At 40.0% G+C, this 22,526-nt stretch overlaps 1 protein-coding gene across 2 annotated transcripts in view; it reads left to right on the top strand.

Moving 5' to 3' along the window:
• The window catches only part of LOC109824481 (pachytene checkpoint protein 2 homolog), a 34,773-nt gene continuing 13,820 nt past the window's right edge, over window positions 1,574-22,526 (top strand). The window contains exons 1-9 of one of the 2 annotated variants that reach the window (XM_020391088.1): window positions 1,574-1,852; window positions 1,945-2,008; window positions 14,249-14,355; window positions 14,462-14,529; window positions 15,035-15,138; window positions 15,221-15,325; window positions 16,518-16,607; window positions 16,696-16,771; window positions 22,243-22,312. In XM_020391088.1, coding sequence (XP_020246677.1) covers window positions 1,699-1,852; window positions 1,945-2,008; window positions 14,249-14,355; window positions 14,462-14,529; window positions 15,035-15,138; window positions 15,221-15,325; window positions 16,518-16,607; window positions 16,696-16,771; window positions 22,243-22,312 — 838 coding nt within the window. In that variant the 5' untranslated portion in view covers window positions 1,574-1,698. The remainder of the gene's footprint in view (window positions 1,853-1,944; window positions 2,009-14,248; window positions 14,356-14,461; window positions 14,530-15,034; window positions 15,139-15,220; window positions 15,326-16,517; window positions 16,608-16,695; window positions 16,772-22,242; window positions 22,313-22,526) is intronic. The other variant, XM_020391087.1, reaches the window with a different exon arrangement.

Raw genomic sequence — 22,526 nt, 5'->3', positions numbered from 1 at the left:
GGAGCGAATTAAGGAGGTGGTTACACCCCTTAATCCCCTATAAATAACTGAAAATCAATTCAGTTCAGGGGTCGGTCGATTGGAACTTCTTGGCAGCGAAAAGAGGATCCTTCATCCTTCGGTTGGAGCTTTGGAGATCAGCAATAAGATCTTCTTCATCCTTGGCTTATAAACCGATTTCGGTTAAATCAACTCTTTCATAGAGTTTCAAACTCGTTCAGAGTTCTCCACAACGTCAAATCGTGAGGAGAAGATCATGTTCCAGTGAAACAAGACGTCGGATCGTCACCGAGAAGCAAACTCGACGCGAGCATTCGAGGGAGGCATCTCATCGCCACCGTGAAGAACCCATAATTAAACAAAGGGGAGAATCCAGATCATTCTCCTCTCTTTTGTAATCAGGAAATCCAATTGTAACTGAGATTAAAGGAATACAGATCAATTTTCCTTCATTTCTTTTTACTGCAAATTTTCCACAAACACATGTATTTAGTGAGGAGACGGCTCACGATGACAGCGAGGGGTGAGCTGGAGGCTGAGTCATCCTCTGCCCTATTCGTGTCGATTGATGAGTGATGGCGGGTCACTTCAGTGATATGTGGAATTAACAACCGTTGAGGCTTGCCTGTGAGTGACGTGGAGTCGCTTCGGTGGCATAGGGAATCAGCAACCGTTAGCTTCGGTGGCATGAGGAATCAACAGCCGTTGAGGCTTACCTGTGAGTGACGTGGAGTCGCTTCTGTGGCATGGGGAATCAGTAACCGTTGAGGCTTGTCAGCGGGTGATGTGGAGTCGTAATGATGACCAGAAATGGTAAAATAATGCTGGGAATTAATGTTCTGAGCCGTCTTTGGGGGAAGTGTCGGCCGGTTGCTGAGCAGCAGTCTTTTGCCCGACTGATTCCGCCTTTCAAGTCGTCTTTTGGGAGTGATGTCAGCTCGACTGGGTCTATTCTCGGGATAGCATATTTGTAAGTAACATGAAACACCCCGTAACAATTTTAATTTTTATCATTTTTTGTATTTGTAATTTATGTAAATTCAAATGATTAATAAGTAATAATATAATTTATTAATTAAAATTTTGTTTATTTTTAGTTATGTATTATTGAAAATAAAAAAAATAAAAAAATAAAAAACCCAAAAAACCCAACCAGCCCGAAGCCCAGCCCGCTCAGACCCGGTCCTAGCTCGAACCCGACCCGATGGCCCCGAGCCCAAGGCCCGATTTTACCCGACCCGAGTCTGATTTTCCGGGCCGGCCCTGGCCGTTTTGACACCCCTAAACGAAGCCTAAGTTACATGATCCCAGTTCGAAATTGGGCATTCATCTTCTGGTTCAAAATTATGTACTACTTTGTCAACCTAGCTGTTGACTGACGCTATTATAATGATCAAAACCAAACAGCAGGAGTGGATAGTTTTCCACATCACATAATAATAATAACAATAATAAATAATTAATAAAAAATAATACTCAATCCAGGCAAGGTTGCTCAATATGCAAAGCCCAAATGCAGCCCTTTTAGGGCCGGAACCCACTTCGGCTTCGGCTATTTGTTTTCTCGCAGGCCCAAACTTTCTCTATCTCTCCGGCCTCCGCCAAAGCGAGGGAAATCGAAAATTTCGAAAACCACCGTTTCTAGGGTTTTTCATTTCGTTCCACCAAAACAAACCCCAAATCCTTGGATAATCAACGATGAGCTCCCCAATGGAGGTTACCCTCCAGAGCGCCGCCTCAGAAGTCGCAGCAGCGGAGGTCTGTGAGCAACCAGAGGCAGCACCGGAATCATCAAATCCCCCAATTGCTCGGGCGTCAGTCGCAGTTGCAGAAGATAAGATTCTCGTCTCAGGTAAAAACAAAGAAAAGCCAAAAGTAAAATGTATTTCCCTTCAAATTTTTTTTTCCTATTTCTTCTGATTTTCATGATTTTATTTGCTGCAGTTGAGGTCTGCTTGAATCCATCCAGCACCGCTCGGGTTGAAGATGTCCGCAGAGCTGTAGAAAGGTTCGTACAATTTAGTTTTTTTTCCTTTTTAGGGTGGAAAAAGGGGGGAGACTCTCGTCTTACCGTCTTGCTCTACAACTGGCTTTATTTCGACAGCGAATTTCTTTGGTGATGCTGCGAATTGCTATGTTAGTGGTTCCTTTTTAAGCTTAATTGACAAAGGGGTATCCTTCCAATATCCATGGATAGGAAAGATTTTAGATGAAGATGTGTGATTTCAACGTCTGATGCAGTTGCCAATTCGTGGAAATGTCAAACTGTGAGCTTGCCAAGGAAGTTTTGCTTAAAAAATCAAACCTTAACCCTTGACCTTCGTTGTGCATATCTCTTAAGGGAATATGTATGAATTAACATCTGTTGTGCCAACATAATGAAATTCCTCGCCAACCATTTAACACAAGTTTTATGAATTTTCTTCCTCCTTTCCTTCGGAATTCACCTGTTCTCATCATTTGGAATTATATGTAACAACTGTAGGATGATTATTAGTATGACTCGTGCCATGAGGTTTAGTGAAGCTGCACCTTATAGTAATGAAGACGGACCTAATAAAACAACGGTCATCATTTCACTTCGAGGGTCTTTCAGTTTGAGAATTTATAACAAATTACAATTTTCTCTTTGTTCTTAGTTGTTTATTACCTCCTGTTTAATGTTTAGCTAAATTTTGGTTGTCTCTCAAATAATGTTGAGCTACAGTGTGATTTCTTTTTGAGTTTGTCTCTTTTTGTTAGTAGTCCTGCGCTGGCACTTAAATCAAACCTTTCTTTAGAAATGGGATAAGTTGTAGACATCTGCTTAGGTTATTAAGGCACTGCAGTCCTACCCAATGTTTAAAAAAGCGTAAGCGTAAGGGGTTAGAGCCTTTTATAAAGTGACGCGTAAACTTCAAAGCGTGAGGCGTAAGCCTCATGTGTTAAGTATTATTAGTTTTAAAATTAATATATATTATAAACATGTATAGTGGTATAATAATTTATAAATAGATAATCAGGCTTTCATTAGTAAATAAGAATTACATGTACTAAGTGTTGATGTCCGATATCACACAGTCGATGAGAACTATCCGTTGATGACGAAGAGGGAGAGGATGAGAGATGGGGCCGACTCCTCCTCCGACTTTATGTCCGATCCTTGGACTGAAATTCCTGATTCTTCTGCATAAACAAGAAGAACGAACCTGTAAGAGGGCGGGACTTGTTTCCCCCGTGGTATCTCCGACGGTCAAGTCAGCTGGTGAGTTTGAGTGGGGTTTGAGGGAGAGTCCGGGACCATTGAGGTCCTTGTAAGGGGTAGTCTTTTAGAGTTATTAGTAAAAAAAAAGATCAAGAGGGAGAAATGATCCTCACAATTTAATGAAGGTCCAACCTATTAGTAGAGTCAAGATTAAAAAAGAGCAGCCTATTTACCTTACCCTCCCTCCCTTTTATAGTCCTTCATCCTTGAGATTCTAACTCTTGGTTTTGACTATGCACAGGAGGACGGTGGTGGGGTGAGTATACAAGCTGTTGAGTCATCCTCTACTTTACAGATGTCGGCTGGCGACTGGAAGGGAAGTCATTCGAGCATAGGAGAGGATATCTTAGAGATATCTGAAAAGTAACTTGTGAGCAAAGTAAGCTGTTTATGCCTGAGATTTGCCAGAGTTGAGATCTTGATGGGATCGATCAATACTGTAGTGTTGATTGATGTATATCTGAAGGGAGCTTAGTTGGATCTTATCCCTTTAGTAGTGACGGGTTGGTTTTCGAGTCGTCCCTATGATTTACTGACCAGATAGTCGAGTGAGCTTCTGGCCGAGGAGACAGCCGAGTAGATGGTCGAGCCGAATATTTGAGGAGTCGTCTCGATTATGAGGCGGATGAACTCTTGAGGAGTCGTCTTGATTATGAGGGGTCAATTGATCCTGCACTTCACATCGGTAAAGATGACTCGTCGCTCGGCGGAGTCGATTTTAATCGGGTTCGAGTGAAATAGATATAAGCTTATGATCTCTATAAACTTGCCCAAGATTACTGAGGATTCTTAGCCAGTTGATCGTGGCTGAAAACGTGATGTAGGGCCTTCTGTCCAACCGTCATAGGAAGTATCGTGGACAAAACGAGTGGCGCTTTATTGCCAATTTATTGGCATGGAATAATGTGCAGGAGCGGCGGTTGGTATTTCGAGCAATCCGTTTCGGATTTTCAAAGTGGATCTTTCTTGGTCGCTTCAAGATTGTGCCTCTTGAGTTCTTCTGCATGCTTCTTTGGAGGTTTTATAAATATCTTGAGGGCTGAGAGGATTTTCACACAGACTTTTCATCTTCAAAATCGTTGGACTTTGTAAAGAAGGAACTTTTCCATGGCTTCTCCCTCTCCCACTCCTAGCCATCGCGAAGAAAAACTTGCTGTACTTCGACGTATGCGTTCAAAGGTTCTTAGAGATCAATTGAAATGGGCGTGCAAGAGATTCGATATTCCTCGAGCCTTAACACTTGAGGAGCCCAAGCTGACGGAGTCCGTATACAATCATAGCGAGGGGTGAGTGCCATTGTACTTGGCACATCTGGAGCAGGGTTTGCGGCTGCCTCTTCATCCTTTTGTCAGGGGAGTACATGCCAGTGTTTTCAAAGGCGCGCGCCTCATTGCGCCTCATGCGCCTTACAATGTGGGGCGGTGGCGAAGCGCCCCACATCTGATGCAGCAGCATCTTTTGCGCCTCACGTATATCCGTACTTTGTGTAGGATGCATGTAGTACATTTCCTCGTATAATTTTGTTTGTTAACATTTCAATCGAGTCTTTATACTTGATATTCCATATCTCAAAAAGCAAAATAAATCTATTGAGCCTTTTTAATAACTTTCAATTGAGGACCATTACTAATCTTTTGTTTGGATATTAGTCTTGATTTAACATTTGATTTAAAAATTTATGAAATTTGCTCCTATGTTGGGTGTTAGCATTAGAAACTAAGGTAATATATTATGATTTTGTAGTAAGATACTATTTATCATGATATTTTTCATGTAAATTCTAAAAACATGTTCTTTCACGCTTGATTACATATATTGAAATATTATGTGTGCGGTGTGCGCCTCGCATTACTCGGACGCGCGCATCGCGTTGCGCCTTACGCATGTGCGCGTAAAGATGCTTTGCGCACCGCATTGCGCCTCGCGCATTGACAACACTGGTACATGCAGCTCTGGGTGTTTCCCCCATGCAGTTTTATCCAGATGCAGTAAGGGCTTTGGTGGCCTTCGTGGTCGTCTGCTACTGAGTTGGAGTACAGCCTAGCATGAAAGTGCTGGGTTATTTGTTGAGTGTGGGATCGACTGAAGGGGATCCACACTATTTTTATCATATTGATGTTAATTTCAAGCTCTCCCTGGATCTTCCTGAATTGGAGGAGGATTGGAGGGAGCATTTTGTGTGGGCTTATGGAGCTGGTGACATCTTTGCCTGCTCGACTTGACCGGAGGTAAACATGGAGGCCCTAAGGCCAGTTGCTCTTAGTGGTCTGGAGAAAGAGGCCCTGGAAAAGATCCATTCTTATGTCAGGCCTTTGGACGTGGAGAACTTGGTGGAGGACATGTCCATGATCTTATCTTTCACTAGCTTCGCGATCAGGGCGAGCTCTCCTATTCCTCCGTCAGTGGAGGTATGTAACAGGGGCCGAGAGGAAAGGCTCAGTTGGGGAGTCTCGGAAGAGATCTAGGGGGGCCCTCGATATAGAGGGGGATTCTGACAGATGGCCCCTCGTGATCGAGGTTGCTCCCTCTCCTGATGAGACGAGGGGTAGGAGAAGGAATTTGGCCGACTCTGTGGATGCATGGTTTGCTAGGGAATCTTCCTTGAGACCTGGACCGTCTCGTCAACCCGGTAAAGAACCTCTTGCTTCGGTCAATGAGGTGGATGGTGCAGAAGAGTCTTCTCCTGGCCCTGACGGTGACGTTGGCGAGGAAAGTCTGAAGGAAATGTCAAGCAACGATATTCATCAAGCTTTTCAAGCCTGTCAGGCCCAAAGGGCTTCATTAGAGCTGCCTCTATTCCGCCGGCTCGATCATTTGCTGGCCGTAGAGAGATCAGCCAGCCAGGGAAGAGGCGGAGAGACGGGTTGCTGCCTTGGAGGTTGAACTGGCCGAGACAGAGAGGTTGCTGGGACGCTACTAGATCATCAGCTCCAGACAGTCCGGGACTATCCAAGGACTAGAACGAGAAGTTGATGCTTTGAGGTCGGCTGACGACTCCCTTGACGACTCTTCTTTGACAGCGGCCAGGAGATGACTGGGCCCTTCTTGGGGACTTGGTCGAGGGTATTAAAGATATCCCTCCCTCCCTTTTTTTGTAGAAAGAACTATGGAGGATATTGTAATGAAACTTTTTGAATGAAAGACTAATTTTTGCTTTTATACCTAAACATTTGAGTTTTGTAGTTTGAGTAAATTAATTGCATAATGTCGATCCATATGTAAGAGATTACAATTAGTTCACTTTAAATGCTTTGTGCTTGGCTGAGCAATCTGATTGACAACTTATTTATCGAAGTTTATGTCGATGGATTGTCATGTTTGCAGGAATCATACATTAGTGCGAGTGGTTACAAGGCCCATTCTGATTAGACGATACCTGTAGGCTACGTTACTTGGACACGGTGGTTTGGCCGTCGTACCGGCGTTGATAAGATCCGACACCGATCCGGGTACGAAATACGGGTCGGATACGGTGGTTGGCACTCGGATACGACAAGCTTCGAGGGACAAGCTTCGAGGGAGGAGTCGACGAGCTTCGAGGAGGAGTCGATGAGCTTCGAGGGAGGAATCGACGAGCTTCGAGGGAGGAGTCGACGACGAGCTTCGAGGGGAGACGAGCTTCGCGGGAGAACAGTGACAACCTGAGCCCTAGAATCAAGTTGGAGTGAGATCTGGAGGAGGAGAGAGGAAGGATAAAGGAAGGAGGGAGTCGATCTCCTTGGATCTGAAGGAGGCGGCGGAAAGGAGCACATGGGAAAATGGGGGAACCCTAGCCCTAGAACCCATTTATATGGGTAGCCTGGCCCTTTGTAAATAAAAAATTGTATACTTGTAATATTTTGTATGGGTAGCATTTGTATGGGTAAGAGTAACATTTGTAAATAAAAAATTTGTAAATAAAAGTTATAATATTTACCTTGTAATATTTATATGGGTAGCATTTGTAAATAAAAATTTGGGCTAGGATTGTAATATTTTGTATACTTGTAATATTTACCTTCCATTTCAACAATATACTTGTAATATTTTAAGGAATGCTTGTAATATTTTGAGGAATGCTTGTAATATTTGTTTTATTGTCGTATCCCCATACCCGTGTAGAAATTTAGGACAGTGTCCTCGTATCCAAAATTTTCAGAAATTTCGTATCGGACACTCGGATCCGCACCCGTATCGGATACTCGTACCCGAGTCCATGTAACGTATCGGACACTCGGATCCGCACCCGTATCGGATACTCGTACCCGAGTCCATGTAACGTAGCCTATAGGTTTTGCGCTAAGGTCTTCAAATTTTTCCTAAAGTTGAGAGGCGACTGTGGGAGTCAGCCAAAGGGTTATGCCTTGGGTTTATTCCTAATAAGGTACCAAGGGCTTTGAACTCGACTGATGAGTCGTTGTTTCTTGGGTTTATCCTGATAAGGAGCCAATGTCTTGATATTCGACTGAGAAGTCGTTATGCTCTAGGCTTATCCTGATAAGGAGCCAAGATCTTGCTTACCGACTAAGAAGACGTTGTGTCTTGAGCTTATCCTGATAAGGAGCCAATGTCTTGACCATGATGGTCGATGAGAGCCAAAGGAGTCGACCACCAGTTGTGTCTTGGGCTTATCCCGATAAGGAGCCAATGACTTTATTACCGACTAAGGAGTTATTATGCCTTGGACTTATCCCGATTAGGAGCTAAGGTCTTGACCATGATGGTCGATAAGAGCTAAAGGAATCGACCACCAGTTGTGCCTTGGGCTTATCCTGATAAGGAGCAAAAGATTTTGTTACCGACTGAGGAGTCGTTGTGCCTTGGGTTTATCCTGATAAGGAGCCAAGAGCTCGATTACCGACTGAGAAGTCGTTGTGTCTTGGGCTTATCCTGATGAGGAACCAATGTCTTGCTTACCGACTGAGAAGTCGTTGTGCCTTGAGTTTATCCTGATGAGGAACCAAGGTCTTGCTTACCGACTGAGAAGTCGTTGTGCTTTGGGTTTATCCTGATAATGAGCCAAGGTCTCGACCATGATGGTCGATGAGAGCCAAATAAATCGATCACCAGCTGTGCCTTGGGCTTACCCTGATAAGGGATCAATGACTTTGTTACTGACTGAGGAGTCGTTGTGCTTTGGGCTTATCCTGATGAGAAGCCAAGGGCTTAGTTGCCGACTGAGAAGTCGTTGTGTAATGGGCTTATCCTGATGATGAGCTAATGTCTTGCTTACCGACTGAGAAGTCGTTGTGCATTGGGTTTATCCTAATAAGGAGCCAAGGTTTTGACTATGATGGTCGATAAGAGCCAAAGAAATTGATCACTAGCTGTGCTTTGGGCTTACCTTGATAAGAAATCAAGGATTTTGTTACTGACTGATGAAATCGTTGTGCCTTGAGCTTATCTTAATAAGATGCCAATAGCTTAGTTACCGATTGAAAAGTCGTTGTGCCTTGGGCTTATCCTGATAAGGAGTCAAGGTTTTGACCATGATGATCGATGAGAGCAGGAGGAATCGACCACCAGTTGTGCCTTGGGTTTATCCTGATGAGGAGCCAAGGGTTTAGTTACCGACTGAGAAGTCGTTGTGCTTTGGGCTTATCCTAATAAGGCGTCAATGGTTTAGTTGCCGATTGAGAAGTCATTGTGCCTTGAGCTTATCCTGATGAGGAGCTAAGGTCTTGATTACCTACTGAGAAGTCGTTGTGCCTTAGGCTTATCCTGATAAGACGCCAATGGCTTAGTGACCGACTAAGAAGTCGTTGTGCCTTGGGCTTATCCTGATAAGACGCTAATGGTTTAGTTGCCGACTGAGAAGTCGTTGTGCCTTGGGTTTATCCTGATGAGGAGCCAATGTCTTGCTTACCGACTGAGAAGTCGTTGTGCCTTGGGCTTATTCTGATGAGGAGCCAAGGTCTTAATCATGATGGTCGATGAGAGCCCAAGGAATCGACCACCAGTTGTGCCTTGGGCTTATCCTGATAAGGAGCCAAATGCTTTGTTACAGACTGAGGAGTCGTTGTGCATTGGGCTTATCCTGATGAGGAGCCAAGGGCTTGGTTGCCGACTGAGAAATCGTTGTGCCTTGGGCTTATCCTGATGAGGAACCAAAGTCGTGCTTATCGACGTAGAAGTCGTTGTGCCTTGCGCTTATCCTGATGAGGAGCAAAAGTCTTGACCATGATAGTCGATGAGAGCCAAATGAATCGATCACTAGTTGTGCCTTAGGTTTGCTCTGATAAGGAGCCAATGACTTTGTTACCGACTGAGGAGTCGTTGTGCCTTGGGTTTATCCTGATAAGGAGCCAATGGTGTTTGCGGAAAAAGTTGCTGTATTCATTGCTGCATTCATTACAACTTTAATCGTTACAATGAAATAAAAAGATAGCCTTTTTATAAGACCGGTACACAATGAAAACAAAAGAAATACAACTCTTTTCAAACAAACGCAAGATCTGTTTGTCATCTCTTGCTTGCGTGGGTCTTTTGCCTGTGACGGGGATGTTGATATCCGTGGACCACCGGGGCACTCAGATCTGGTCCGGATAAATCGGACAGAGTTTCGTTGATCCGCGTGAGATCTAGAAACTTTCTGATCCGGATAAATCGGACAGAGCTTCGTCTATCCGCGGAGGGATATAGAAGCAGAGCTTCGTCGATCCGCGTGAGATCTAGAAGCTATAAGCGTATACCTCGGCTAAAGCGAGGTAATAGCTCTTCTTAGTATCAACGCTAAGGCCGATACTAAGGATCTGACGGGCGATGAAGGCTCTGATCAAGGCCTCTCCTCCTCTTGTTGAAGCACACGGGCACTCTTCACTGCAGCAGGGCTTCGCCAAGCTCTCCAAAAATCCTCCCTTTTCCAAAGGCCCAAGGGGGCTATTTATAGTGTTTAGAGGGGTCTAGGGGGGTCTAGGGACCACTAGGGGGCGTGGACACCCCCTGGTGTCTCGGCCATGGCCGAGACACCCTTGGGGTGTCTCTGAAGGAAATCGTGCTATGTCTACATGCATAATACACAGCGGAAGACATGTATGTACGGGGCTATTTATAGTGTTTAGAGGGGTCTAGGGGGGTCTAGGGACCACTAGGGGGCGTGGACACCCCCTGGTGTCTCGGCCATGGCCGAGACACCCTTGGGGTGTCTCGGCCTTGGCCGAGACACCCTAGGGGTGTCTCGGCCAGGCCGAGACACCCCTGGGGTGTCTAGGCTTTTCCTAGACACCCCCGGGGTGTTTCGCCACGCCGGGACTCCGTTTAGGTGTATTAGTTGTTTCCCCTGTATATTCTTCGTCCGGATTCGGATTTGAGTGATTCCGGGTGCGTTGGATGCGCGACGAAGAGTTTGACCCGCTCTGGTGATTGGATTATCTGTAAAGTGGTCGAGGCATGAAGGGCGTTGTCCTTTTTGTGAACAGTGCCGGGCTTCCCGATTGGTCCGGGTCTTCGTGATTCCGAAGTCCTATCCGCTCATGTAGCTCGTCGATTCACTTTAGTCGTTCGTCGACGTCGATTAGGCTCATGTGGATTGGGTGGTGACGTCCATCGTCGCTCGTTAACACTGAACCGGTTGTGGAGAACTATAGGCAATTTTTGATGCCTACAAATGGCTTGGTTGCCGACTGAGAAATCGTTGTGCCTTGGGCTTATCCTGATAATGAGCCAATGTCTTGTTTACTGACTGAGAAATCGTTGTGCCTTGGGCTTATATTGATGAGGAGCCAAGGTCTTTCAAATCCGACTAGGAAGCCGAATGTCTAGAACCCTTAAGAGTTGGCTAGGTCTTTGATGTTTTTTTAACTTTCATTGATTGTTGAAATTTGTACATCATGAAGCGCAACTTATCAACATTTAACGTCTGAATGACGTCGAATTCTTGTTCTCCGCTCATATGTATTTCGAAGATCGCCTTTTGCAGAGGACAAGACCACCGAAACGGAACTTCCTTGGTTGTTTCTTGTCGTCTTTGAACATTCATGTTTTGACGAGGACGAGTCGCTGCTTTATTGGCCATCTTTGTTGTTGTGTGACTTAGGACACTAAGTCGCCAATCGATTGAATATCTGGAGTCGGATGTTGCTCTCTTTCTTGAGGGCGAACTGTTTGGCTTTAGACGTCGCTGAGTTGTCGACATATTTGCCATCTCATCGGTCATGACCTTTCTGAATTTGAATATTTGTTGAGATCTTTGCAGGCCGACGGTGGATGTGCTGATTTTCAACAGATCTTGCTTCACCACTGTTGGTTGCCCTATATGGCCAGCGTCCTGTTGATTGAACCTTCGGAGGTCGGTGTTTTAACAGGTGGAGGCCATACAACTTTTGTGATGTGAGCTTCTTATTGGTGAAATCCCAGACGCCGGTGCTTTGTTCCCTGGAATTTGATGGGATCATAGTTTTCCCTTAGGGATTTCAGGAATAGCAACGACTATACCATCCTGTGAATGGAGGAACCTTCTTGTAGGGAGAGTGCGAGTCGCATGCTTCGACCACCAGTGCTTGTTTCGGCTTTGGTGGTCCGAACTTCTGCCGGGGGGCCAGGGCTGGATTTCCTGAGGAAGTAATTATCAGGTGGCCCTCCGAGTTTTTCCCGCTATCTCATCCTTAGCAAGTAGGAACTCTCTTCTGAAGGTGGTGATGGTCCGAGGAGCCTGCTACAAACTTGATCACTGCTCCTAAGCTCGAATGAGCTATCGTCGATGGGAGCTTAAGCGATATTGGATCTGATCATAACTCTTGTTAGAGGCGGGGTTTTGTTTTGTGATCCGACTCCAAGCTCCTTGGCTGTCCAAAAGGTGGAGTTCATCTGTGATGGCGATAAGAAGTCTGTGCTTCATTTTCAAGCCAGACAAGCACCATAGTGGTGTGTCTTCTCTTAGGAGGGCTCTCGGGGTTCTGATAGCGGGTCCATCTTTTGGTGGATGGTCTGCTTGACAAATACTCCCCAGAAAGCTGTTGAAACCTTCAAGGGCTGCGTCTATGTTGGCTCCTCATAGTCATAGGCTAATCCTCCTTAGCTTGAATGATGCGATTCCAGGCTTTGTTTAACCTGAATGGTGCGATTCCAGTGTTATTCTTCATGGATGAACAAGATCAGGTCCCTGCTCAGAATTGGGCATATCTTCTCAGAGAAGAAAGTGAGCCTCACGGTGAACGCCAAACTGTTGATGTCCGATATCACACAATCGATGAGAACTATCCGCTGATGAAGAAGAGGGAGAAGATGAGAGATGGGGCCGACTTCTCCTCTGACTTTATGCCCGATCATTGGACTGAAATTCCTGATTCTTCTGCATAAACAAGAAGAACGAACCCGTAAGAGGGCGGGACTTGTTTCCCCCGTGGTACCTCTGATGGTCAAGTCAGCTGGTGAGCTTGAGTGGGGTTTGAGGGAGAGTCCCGGGACCATTGAGGTCCTTGTAAGGGGTAGTCTTTTAGAGTTATTAGTAAAAAAAAATAGATCAAGTGGGAGAAATGATCCCTGCAATTTAATAAAGGTCCAACCTATTAGTAGAGTCAAGATTAAAAAGAGCAGCCTCTTTACCTTGCCCTCCTTCCTCCCTTTTATAGTCCTTCGACCTTGAGATTCTAACTCTTAGCTTTGACTATGCACAGGAGGACGGTGATGGGGTGAGTAGACAAGCTGCTGAGTCATCCTCTACTTTACAGATGTCGGCTGGTGACTGGAAGGGAAGTCATTCGAGCATATGAGAGGATATCTTAGTGATATTTGGGAAGTGGCTTGTGAGTAGAGTAAGCTATTTATGCTTGAGATTTGTCAGAGTTAAAATCTTGATGGGACCGATCAATACTGTAGTGTTGATTGATGTATATCTGAAGGGAGCTTAGTTGGATCTTATCCCCTTAGTAGAGACAGGTTGGTTTTCGAGTCGTCCCTATGATTTGCCGACCAGATAGTCGAGTGAGCTTCTGGCCGAGGAGACAGCAGAGTAGATGGTCGAGCCGAATATTTGAGGAGTCGTCTCGATTATGAGGTGGGCGGACTCTTGATGAGTCGTCTTGATTATGAGGGGTTGACTGATCCAGCACTTCGCGTCGGTAAAGATGACTCGTTACTCGGCGGGTCGATAGATTTGTTCTTGGCTGGGCTTTGGACCGCTAAGCTGGTTTGGGCCATAGCTCTTTTGGGCCTATGAAGACAGTTTCTCGATATTTTTATCTTTAGATGGTGAATTACCATAACACTAAGTATAGATCAAATCATGAAAATCATAATAAATTAAGCTACTTATATAAGATATATATCTTAACTACTGCATGATCATACTGAAGAAACACATGATCTAAAATTAAATTTCCTTATTAAAAACCAAGCTCACCGGCGACATTGATTGAAAACTCCTGACAAAAAGGGGCTAGAAATAGGCGCAGCTCCTAAAAAACAGAAACGTCAAAGTCCATATATGAATATAAAATCATCCTAATACACAAAGAGAAATATCAACATAATATTCAGAATTGTTGGAAAATAAATTGAATAAGCAGAAAGAAATATTCTTCCTGAGCATACAAAAGAAGGAAACATATTATATGATTATGTAAGCTGATTCTTTTGGCTTTCCAATTTCAAGAAAAGAAAAAGGGGAACTCATTTTTCATCCTCCTATTTTGCTTGAAGCATGTGCTTCAATAGGGAAGCATTTTATAGAAAGCAAAGCGTGTACTTCAATTATGCTTTAAGTGATGGTGTGTATGCTTCAAGGCACAGATTGCTTCTTTTGTGAGTTTCGAAGCAATTATCCTTCAAAAAGCTTCGAAAGGAGTTGCAAGAAAGCTTTTTAAAAAGTTGATCCTACCTGCAAGTCAAACTTGCTCATTTATTCATATTTGTGCTGCTAAGCTCATTTATTCATATTTGCGCAGCTAACTTTTATTTCAATTTTCAACCTTTTTATTCTGAGCTGGTTGAAGCATATTTTTGCTTTTGAGAGCATCCTACTTTGGTCGCAACTACCAGTTTTACCTTTTTCCTTTTTTTTTGGTAATTGTATTTTTTCCCTCTTAGGATGCTTGAAAAAAGGAGTTTAAGCTATGTCGATGGGCCTGTTCCGCTGCCCCTTGATGAATCTTTTCTTCTTGAAAATGTGAATCGGATCTTAATATGCGATACAGGTGCACTAATTTTTGTAAACTTTGTGCTTTATACTCTGTCTTTGTTTGATATACTGTATTCTATATCTCATTTTCTTGTCTTGATAATTTCAAATGTTGTTCCTAGATGAATGGGTGGATAACCATAAAGTACTGTTATTTTGGCAAGTCAGGCCAGTTGTCCATGTATTTCAGGTATGTGTTGATCTATCCAACAGAAGATTTTCCATAATTGTATGACACAAATCTGAGCATGATTAACTATGTTGAAAGCATTGCTGCCTTAGTATCTAAAGTCATATGCCACTTTCATATGAATACTTCTGTTGCATACTAGCGTTGTTCCAAAGTATGTAGGTTTCTTGTGTCTGGAAATATGGTATTTCCTTCCCCATTTATCACAGTACATTCTGTAATTCGTTTTATTAATTTGTTTTATTGTTTACGCTGCTCCATAATATGGGTACCTAAATTCCATGATCTCACTTCATAAAAAAATGTTTATAAATGACTCAAGTTTCTACTGCCTGTTTACAGTTATGGCCAAATTTTATGCCAATACTTATACATGTAATAAGTTTGAGGTAGCTTTTTGACATTCTCAAACATATCAACATCGCATGATAGTGCATTCCAATACATTTTGTCTTCTTTTTTCTAAGTAGTATATACCATTGAACATTACAAGTCATATTGACAGCTTAGTGAGGATGGTCCTGGTGAGGAACCTAGTGGAGACGAGATGCTTTCTAGCTTCAATGAATGGACTCTACCTGCTAAAGAACTTGATGGAATGTGGGAAAGGTTTGGGATGCAAAATTAGTTTATTACATCCCCTGAAAACTGTAGGACTTATGATATCTAATAATTTTAATTATCTTTGCAGCTTAATTTATGAAACTGGCCTCAAACGACGTTTGCTGCGATATGCTGCTAGTGCTCTGCTATTTACAGAGAAGGGTGTAGATCCTTGCCTTGTTTCATGGAACCGGTAAATAAGCTTCTATATGTGACCATGTCCCCTATTTCATTGTTTAAAATGGACTTTGTAATAATCACTGATTGAGTACTATCGTCGCTTGGATTTTGTATATTATATACTGGGAAGAAATGTGAAGATCAATTTTCATCTGAAATAATAAATAGTGGTGTAGTGACTTGTTTATCAATTCTAGTTGTCTTTTTTTTTGACATGCCTTACAGGTACCTGCTTTAGTTGTCCTTTCAGTTCTTCTTGGTGGGTTTTTGTTGTGGTTTTTACTTCCAACACCTCTTCCTATAGCTTGTCATATTCCTAGTGCTCTAAAAGGTACTATACAATTTTACTCAGGTAGAGGGGGCAGGTATCTAGCACCTAGAGTTACCTTTGCACGCACTTGGCCTGCCTAGCTCCGTTCTACCTGCAAAACGGCTGCCTAATTGAACCGCCTAGAGCTTAAGTAGCCCCTAAACTGTTTTTTGTGGTATTGCATATTTCAGTCTGAAGTTACTGTTTACCTTCCTATATCTACCTATCATCAAATGGTTGCATTTTATCATATTACACATAAAGTTATAAAGTTCGATTCCTCTCTTTCTTGATCACTAAATGTGAAGGTTCATTTACCTCCTAAACTGTCTAACCATTGTGACCATATACTTCCCACATGCTAACTTGTTGTAGTTCATCTTCTATATCCTATTTGATTGCATCTAATAATCAACTATAGTGTCATATTTCTTCCACCACCTGATATTCTACTCACATATGAAGGTTCCCTTATCATTGAAAGTTTATAGTTATATGAAAGGTGGCAGCTTTTCTGTTTAGTTTCTCAACGCAGCATCTCCAATTTAGCTTTATTCAACCTCCACTTTTTTAATAATGAGCTTACAGCTTACCTATATTTGAAATCATCATTCTGATATGACTCAACCTCCACTTTTTTAATAATGAGCTTACAGCTTACCTATATTTGAAATCATCATTCTGATATGACTGTTAGATCCAAAAGTAATAATGAGCTTACAGCTTACCTATATTTGAAATCATCATTCTGATATGACTGTTAGATCCAAAAGCTATAACTGATGCAATTATACTTGTTGGCATGTCTTGTTTTCTTATGAAAAACAAGAAAAATAAACAGTGCAGATTTGGAACTTGTTTTATTCGATGCTGCCTATTATATGTTGTTATGTAGGATTATCCTTCTGCATGGACCCCCTGGAACTGGAAAGACATCGTTATGTAAAGCACTTGCCCAGAAACTTTCTATACGCTTTAGTTCAAGGTAGTTTGAAGAAAAAAACTTACTAATTTCTTTTATTAATCTATTCATAATAACATTAAAGGTTAATATTTGGTTGGTTTTGAACTAGATACTCATTATGCCAATTGGTCGAAGTTAATGCTCACTCCTTATTTAGCAAATGGTTTTCTGAAAGCGGTAAACTGGTATGCTTCGTCACTTCACTTTTCTTCAGCCATCTTTAATTATACTAATCTTTAGAATTTCAATCATAATTTGCATGACCTTTCCATAATGCTATGTGTATCTTTTCACATCTATTCCCTTGTCATAAATCGAGATGAAATGGACAGTTCTTTGGAACTTTAGTTTTGACAGGGGAAGTATAAAATTACAAGGTTTCTTTACGACTTTCCGCATATTATTCTTTAAAACATCCGCATATTATTCTTTAAAACATCAGATAAATTTCATGGGCTATACTAATAAACCGCTAAAATATATAGATTATGTATAATGTTAGTGAAAGTGTAAAACGCCCCAATAGAGAACTTCTCAGAATTCATGTTCCACCACTGCAGTACAGAGCACGCTACAGAGTGTTTACCATAGTTCCTTCCCAAACAATGCTAGCCATGGATTGATCAACAATTCATTGAAAGCATAATAAGCCAAAATACTTTCAGCACACATCTGACGTGAATCTTTCATTTTAGGGTCCATGACATAGTATCCCATCCCGTATCTAGAAACCAGTCTTGCCAAAATAATCCATGTGATTAACAAAGGCTTGTTCGGATGTCTGACCACCACATGATGTTGGGTTGTAGGTATGGTCTCTGTAAGTAACCGCCTACAACACTCTTGTACAACATGGAACTTTGTATACTTCTTAGCGACGGGTTTTCAAGAGGTCATCCATCCTAGTACAACTTCTGAGTTTGCTTGCCTATAGAGTTTTACTTTTACCACCACCCCCAACTTAACAATTTCTCTTGAACTTGTTAGAATTTTTGTACCAAGCACCTTCCTAGCACACGACCGATATGGTAATATTCATTTTTAAGGATACATTCACCGTGTAATTACACTACTTTGGTTTAAAGAGAATTGAGTTTGGATACTTTGAGTGTACTTTTGGAAGTGGGTGATTGAATAATAAATCTCAACAAAAATTGGTTTGAAATCCAAAAACCCTAGTAAATGAGGATCATCGATAAGTCTTTGATTCTAGTGTCATAAATCTTAAATTAAGAAGGATTTCACTTAAAAAGTTTGGGTGGGGACATTATGAAGAATCACATGCATGATTAAATAAAATATACAGGTAGCAGGACTTCATATTCATAATTAACAGGGGAATTTGTATAGTGAAAGACTAATGAGAGGATTAATTAATATATCATTTTTAATCCAGTACCTAAATAAATATTAAAAAAAGTTCCCTTAATTTCAAAGTGTCATTAGATTTAAATTCGAGCAATGTGGAGCTACTGGAGTACATATAGGAAAAAACATGAAATTGAAATGGAACGACCAACACATTCTCTCTCATTTTGCAATGACGTATGAAGATTGATAACATTGGAGCTACCAATTTCCTCCCCATATGACTAATTAACTAGAGGCTTCAAAATATAAGGCTATCTTGCCATATTTTTTTGGTCCCCTCTTTGAAACATAGCTAGATCACTCATATGCTTCATAGGACAAATCTTGTGTATTTTAGAGAATTGTTGTATTCTCTAGCAATCTTAAAGTTTCAAATAATTGATGATCTTTACACTTTTTAAAGATGCTTCCGATTGATAGTGTGATATATTTATTAGTTCTACATGCGGAAGCTGCCGAAGTATTAGGCTTATAGTGTGGCTCATGAAAATCAAGTGTAACAATGACTCGTTATTTTTGACAGTGGGTATGGGTCAAACAATGTGTTGCACTCAATTGGTCCTAGGTTTGACATAACGACAATGGGCTCGGGGGAGTGACAAATGATATCAAAGTAATTAGCCAACCAAAAATGAAGAACTAAGTGGCTATGTGGGACTAAATACTACATTGCATCAGCGCCGTGGAAGTCACCTCTACAAGGCGGATGAGCCAACTCTAGAATACACATCACTTGTAGGGGTGGTAAATGAACGAATAGAATCGAATACTAAGATGTTCGTATTTGTATTTGTTCGAATTCGAATCCGAATTCAAATATCCATGTCTACAGTTTTTCAAATTCAAACTTGAATACTCGATATTTGATAAATATTCATGAATATTCACGAATATTTATCGAATGTCAAAGTATATTCATTCTGCTAAAGAATTTAATTTTTAAATAGTATTTAAATTTATAAATGAAAATTATTTCTTTATAGTTATGATATGTATATATATTTAATTCGAATATTTCATTAGAAAATAGATTTAAGATTCTTTAAGCTTGTCAAAATTAGTATATAGAAGTTAAGTAGAAAATATAAGTTCGTTGAAAATATAAAATCATATGTGTAATGATCCAGAGTATAAGCGATCAAATTTTAAACAAATATTTGACAATCAAACGAATCGAATATACCACTAGTTAAATTCTATTTGTTAATGAACTCGAATATTAAATATTATTTGTTTAGTGTTAAATGAACTAGCGGATCGAATATGACCGAATAGTCAGTCGAATAATTAACGAACTATTTGTTAATTATTTATTTGTTTCCACCCCAAATCACTTGGTGGTGATCCTATGATGTATTGTTATCATGCGGCAATCATATGTTTGAGGTGGGGTGATTGTGATACCCCACTTAGTAGTCCCACAATGGAAGTTACCAAAGTATCAGTGAGTTTACAATGTGGGCCAATCAAGTGTAATAATGGTTAGACATTTATGATTGTTGTTTGAGCCAAACAATGTGTCAAACTTAATTGCTCCTAGGGCTTACATTGAACCACTAGGCTCATGGGCCTGGGTAATGACAAATAGAATAGTCAGCATTTTGGTCATGTGGCTATTAGGATCATGCTTCATAGTTCATAGTTAACGTAGCTAGGGCTAAGGTTGACACAAGTACATTGATTGGTGAAACAATAAGTGATAGGCATTTGTTTAGTTTATACCTTAATAACTAGGGTCCAACTGCTGAGTTTATGTTATCCACTTTGACTTTCGTGTACTGCAGCATTGATTAGGTTAAAAACATACAAAGTTGCAAGAGACAACTATCAAGTTATATTACAGTATAGATGTTGAATCCACGAGGAAGGTGTGTATTTGAAAATTCTAAAATTAGTCCTACAGAAGGGTGGTCAAAAAGGAGTGAAATAGAATGTGTAGAGATTTAGAGAGGGAATTGCCACAAAATAAATAAAACTAAAACAAAAGGGAAGAAAGAGAGAATGAGGAAAAATGAAAAGAGGAAACTAAAAGGGAAAAATGGAAATAAGAAAAGAGAAGGAATTAGGAAGAAGAGAAAAATTAACAAAATAAAATCAAGAAGAGGACAATCAGGAGAGAGAAAAATCAAATCAACAAAGATTGAGGAGTAAACAACTAGAGAAGTTAGGAATCTAGAATTAAATCTACTAGTTAGTTTTAATTAGGATTTATGAACTACTATCTTTTTATCATAATTTATTTTAGATTTACTAAGCACAGGTTATCAAACCACATAAAAAAGACACACACTATCAAATTATCATTCAAGTAAAAATTCCCATTCATGAAAAGAACAAGCAACTTGATAATAATCCCAGAAATGAATAAGCATAACCTATCAAAATACTCAAGATACACATAGATTATCAAACCCTTTTTCTACCAATTAGTTTCCAGTTGTTTTATCCTAAACATGATCAATTTAAGCATAAAGAAAACAATCCATAGACCATAAAAAAATTAAACTAGTTTCATATAATCCTAGATTTCCTATAAGAATTAGTTACTCATATTATAAAATAAAGAAATAAAAGCAATACAATAAAATCTACACTAACAAGTATAAAAGAACTAGAAGCGAATCTAAACTACAAGTAATAAAAGAAAGAAATAGAAAATCAAAAGAAATAGAAAATCAAAACAATAAAGAGTAAAAAAATTAATCTACTCCATAAAGCATGAAAAAATATATTATAAGCATGAAATGAATCTAATCTACCAAAAATGGAATAAAAAAAAAAATCCTAAAACATGTAATTCTAAAAGAAAAAATAAAAGAGGAAAATAAAAATTTATATTAAAGAAGAATAAGAGAAAATTTAATAGGAGATAAAAATAAAAATTTATAAAAGAGGAAAAACAAAGAAAATAAAATAAAATTTAATATCAAAGAAAATAAAAATAAAAGAGGAAAAACAAATCTTCATCTTCTTCATCAAAGAAGAATAAAAGAAAATTTAATAGGAGATATTTTTTTATTTATTGTAAATAAAAAATTTATAATTTTTAGAAGGTCTTTTCAATTAAAAGTAACCCTCCTTTCTAAATGGAGTTTAGATTTTTTTTTACTCAAATCCCTCACTCTCTACTGATATTTGTAACTTACAACAATCAACAAGAGCCATTGGATTTGTCTTGACCTCCAAGAAGTAAATCTCAGCCATTAACTAATTCTATTACGAAGCAATTAGTTGGCCAATCGATTAGCCAATCAATTTGCTAATCGATTGGCCGATCGGTTGGTTAACCGATTGGTTCCTAACAAAATTAATTCTTTTGTTACTTGTTAAACCTGATTTTTTCTTAATCTCTTAGACTTTGTGGGCCTCTTCTTGGCTTGATCTTGGGCTTCAATAAATGATAGAAAATTAAGAAAATTTGGTTCTTTTGGGCTCTTATTTATTAATTCTACATTACTTGTAAAATAAAGTTAAAAACTCATTATTAGTCAATATATATATTCAAATAAAATAGATAACGTGGGTATAAAAGCGTAATAAAATGTGATAATCAAGCATTGAAAATTTCTGCAGCTTCTCCCAACTTTTTGTATAGCTATAGCTTTCTTAAGCCACTAAAACTTTGGCCTCCTTTCTCTCTGCTATAGTCATGTTATTAACACCTGAGTAGTTTCAAGTGCCTTGCCTCTCATAACAAGAATCATTTAGATCCCTAATTCATGATCTTATGTGTCAATGATGATTGAAAGACTTAAAATGACATTTAAACCATAACACCCTATAATGTCACTGATGCCAAAAGATCTCTAAACCATAACGCCCTATAATGTCACTGATGCCAAAAGATCTCTTAATTAAGTTATTTTTAGCCCCATCACCATGATCTTATTTTCTAGAAAGCCCAAGTTGTGCTCATTGCTATAGGAGGTAAGTGTGCCATTATATTGACACAAAATATTCTTTCAAATTATTTTCTTTGCTCCCATTGTTCTCATTGCCATTTCAAAAGACTTGTGGGTTGTGACTAAAATTAAATATTGGTTGTGGTTTGCGGTTGACTATAGTATGAATTATAAACTTTGTTCTGTCCATGAATGGATTCATGCGTTTCATAGATTATTCCATTTTGATCTTTAGGATTTTGGCATTTTGAGAAGTTAATATGTTTGAGTACTTCCACACCTCATAAGTACAAGCATTTATTGTTCCATTTTATGATTTATGCATATTTAAAAAAATGTGATGTTACTTATAAATGTTGAATCAGAATTGAATCATGTTCCAGGTTGCGAAGCTTTTCCAGAAAATTCAGGAGATGGTAGAGGATGAAAGTAACCTTGTTTTTGTTTTGATTGGTGAGTTTGACTAATTCTTGTATTTCTTTCACCTTTTAGTATTGTTAAAAAGTTCCACAAAATACTTAAATTTTCACTCCTTTCATGCACTTATTTTTTTGTCCATATAAGCGGTCGTCACCATCATATCTAAGGTGAGTTCAGGTATGGCGCAGAAAGCCAAGTTTAGGAGTCAGTAAAAAATACTGAAGAAGATTTTACGATTATTTCTTAT

This window comes from Asparagus officinalis, chromosome 9 (assembly GCF_001876935.1).
Source record: "Asparagus officinalis chromosome 9, Aspof.V1, whole genome shotgun sequence".
Classification (NCBI taxonomy): domain Eukaryota; kingdom Viridiplantae; phylum Streptophyta; class Magnoliopsida; order Asparagales; family Asparagaceae; genus Asparagus; species Asparagus officinalis.
Note: the sequence above shows the minus strand (reverse complement) of the source record. Positions and strands in the feature narration are given on the sequence as shown.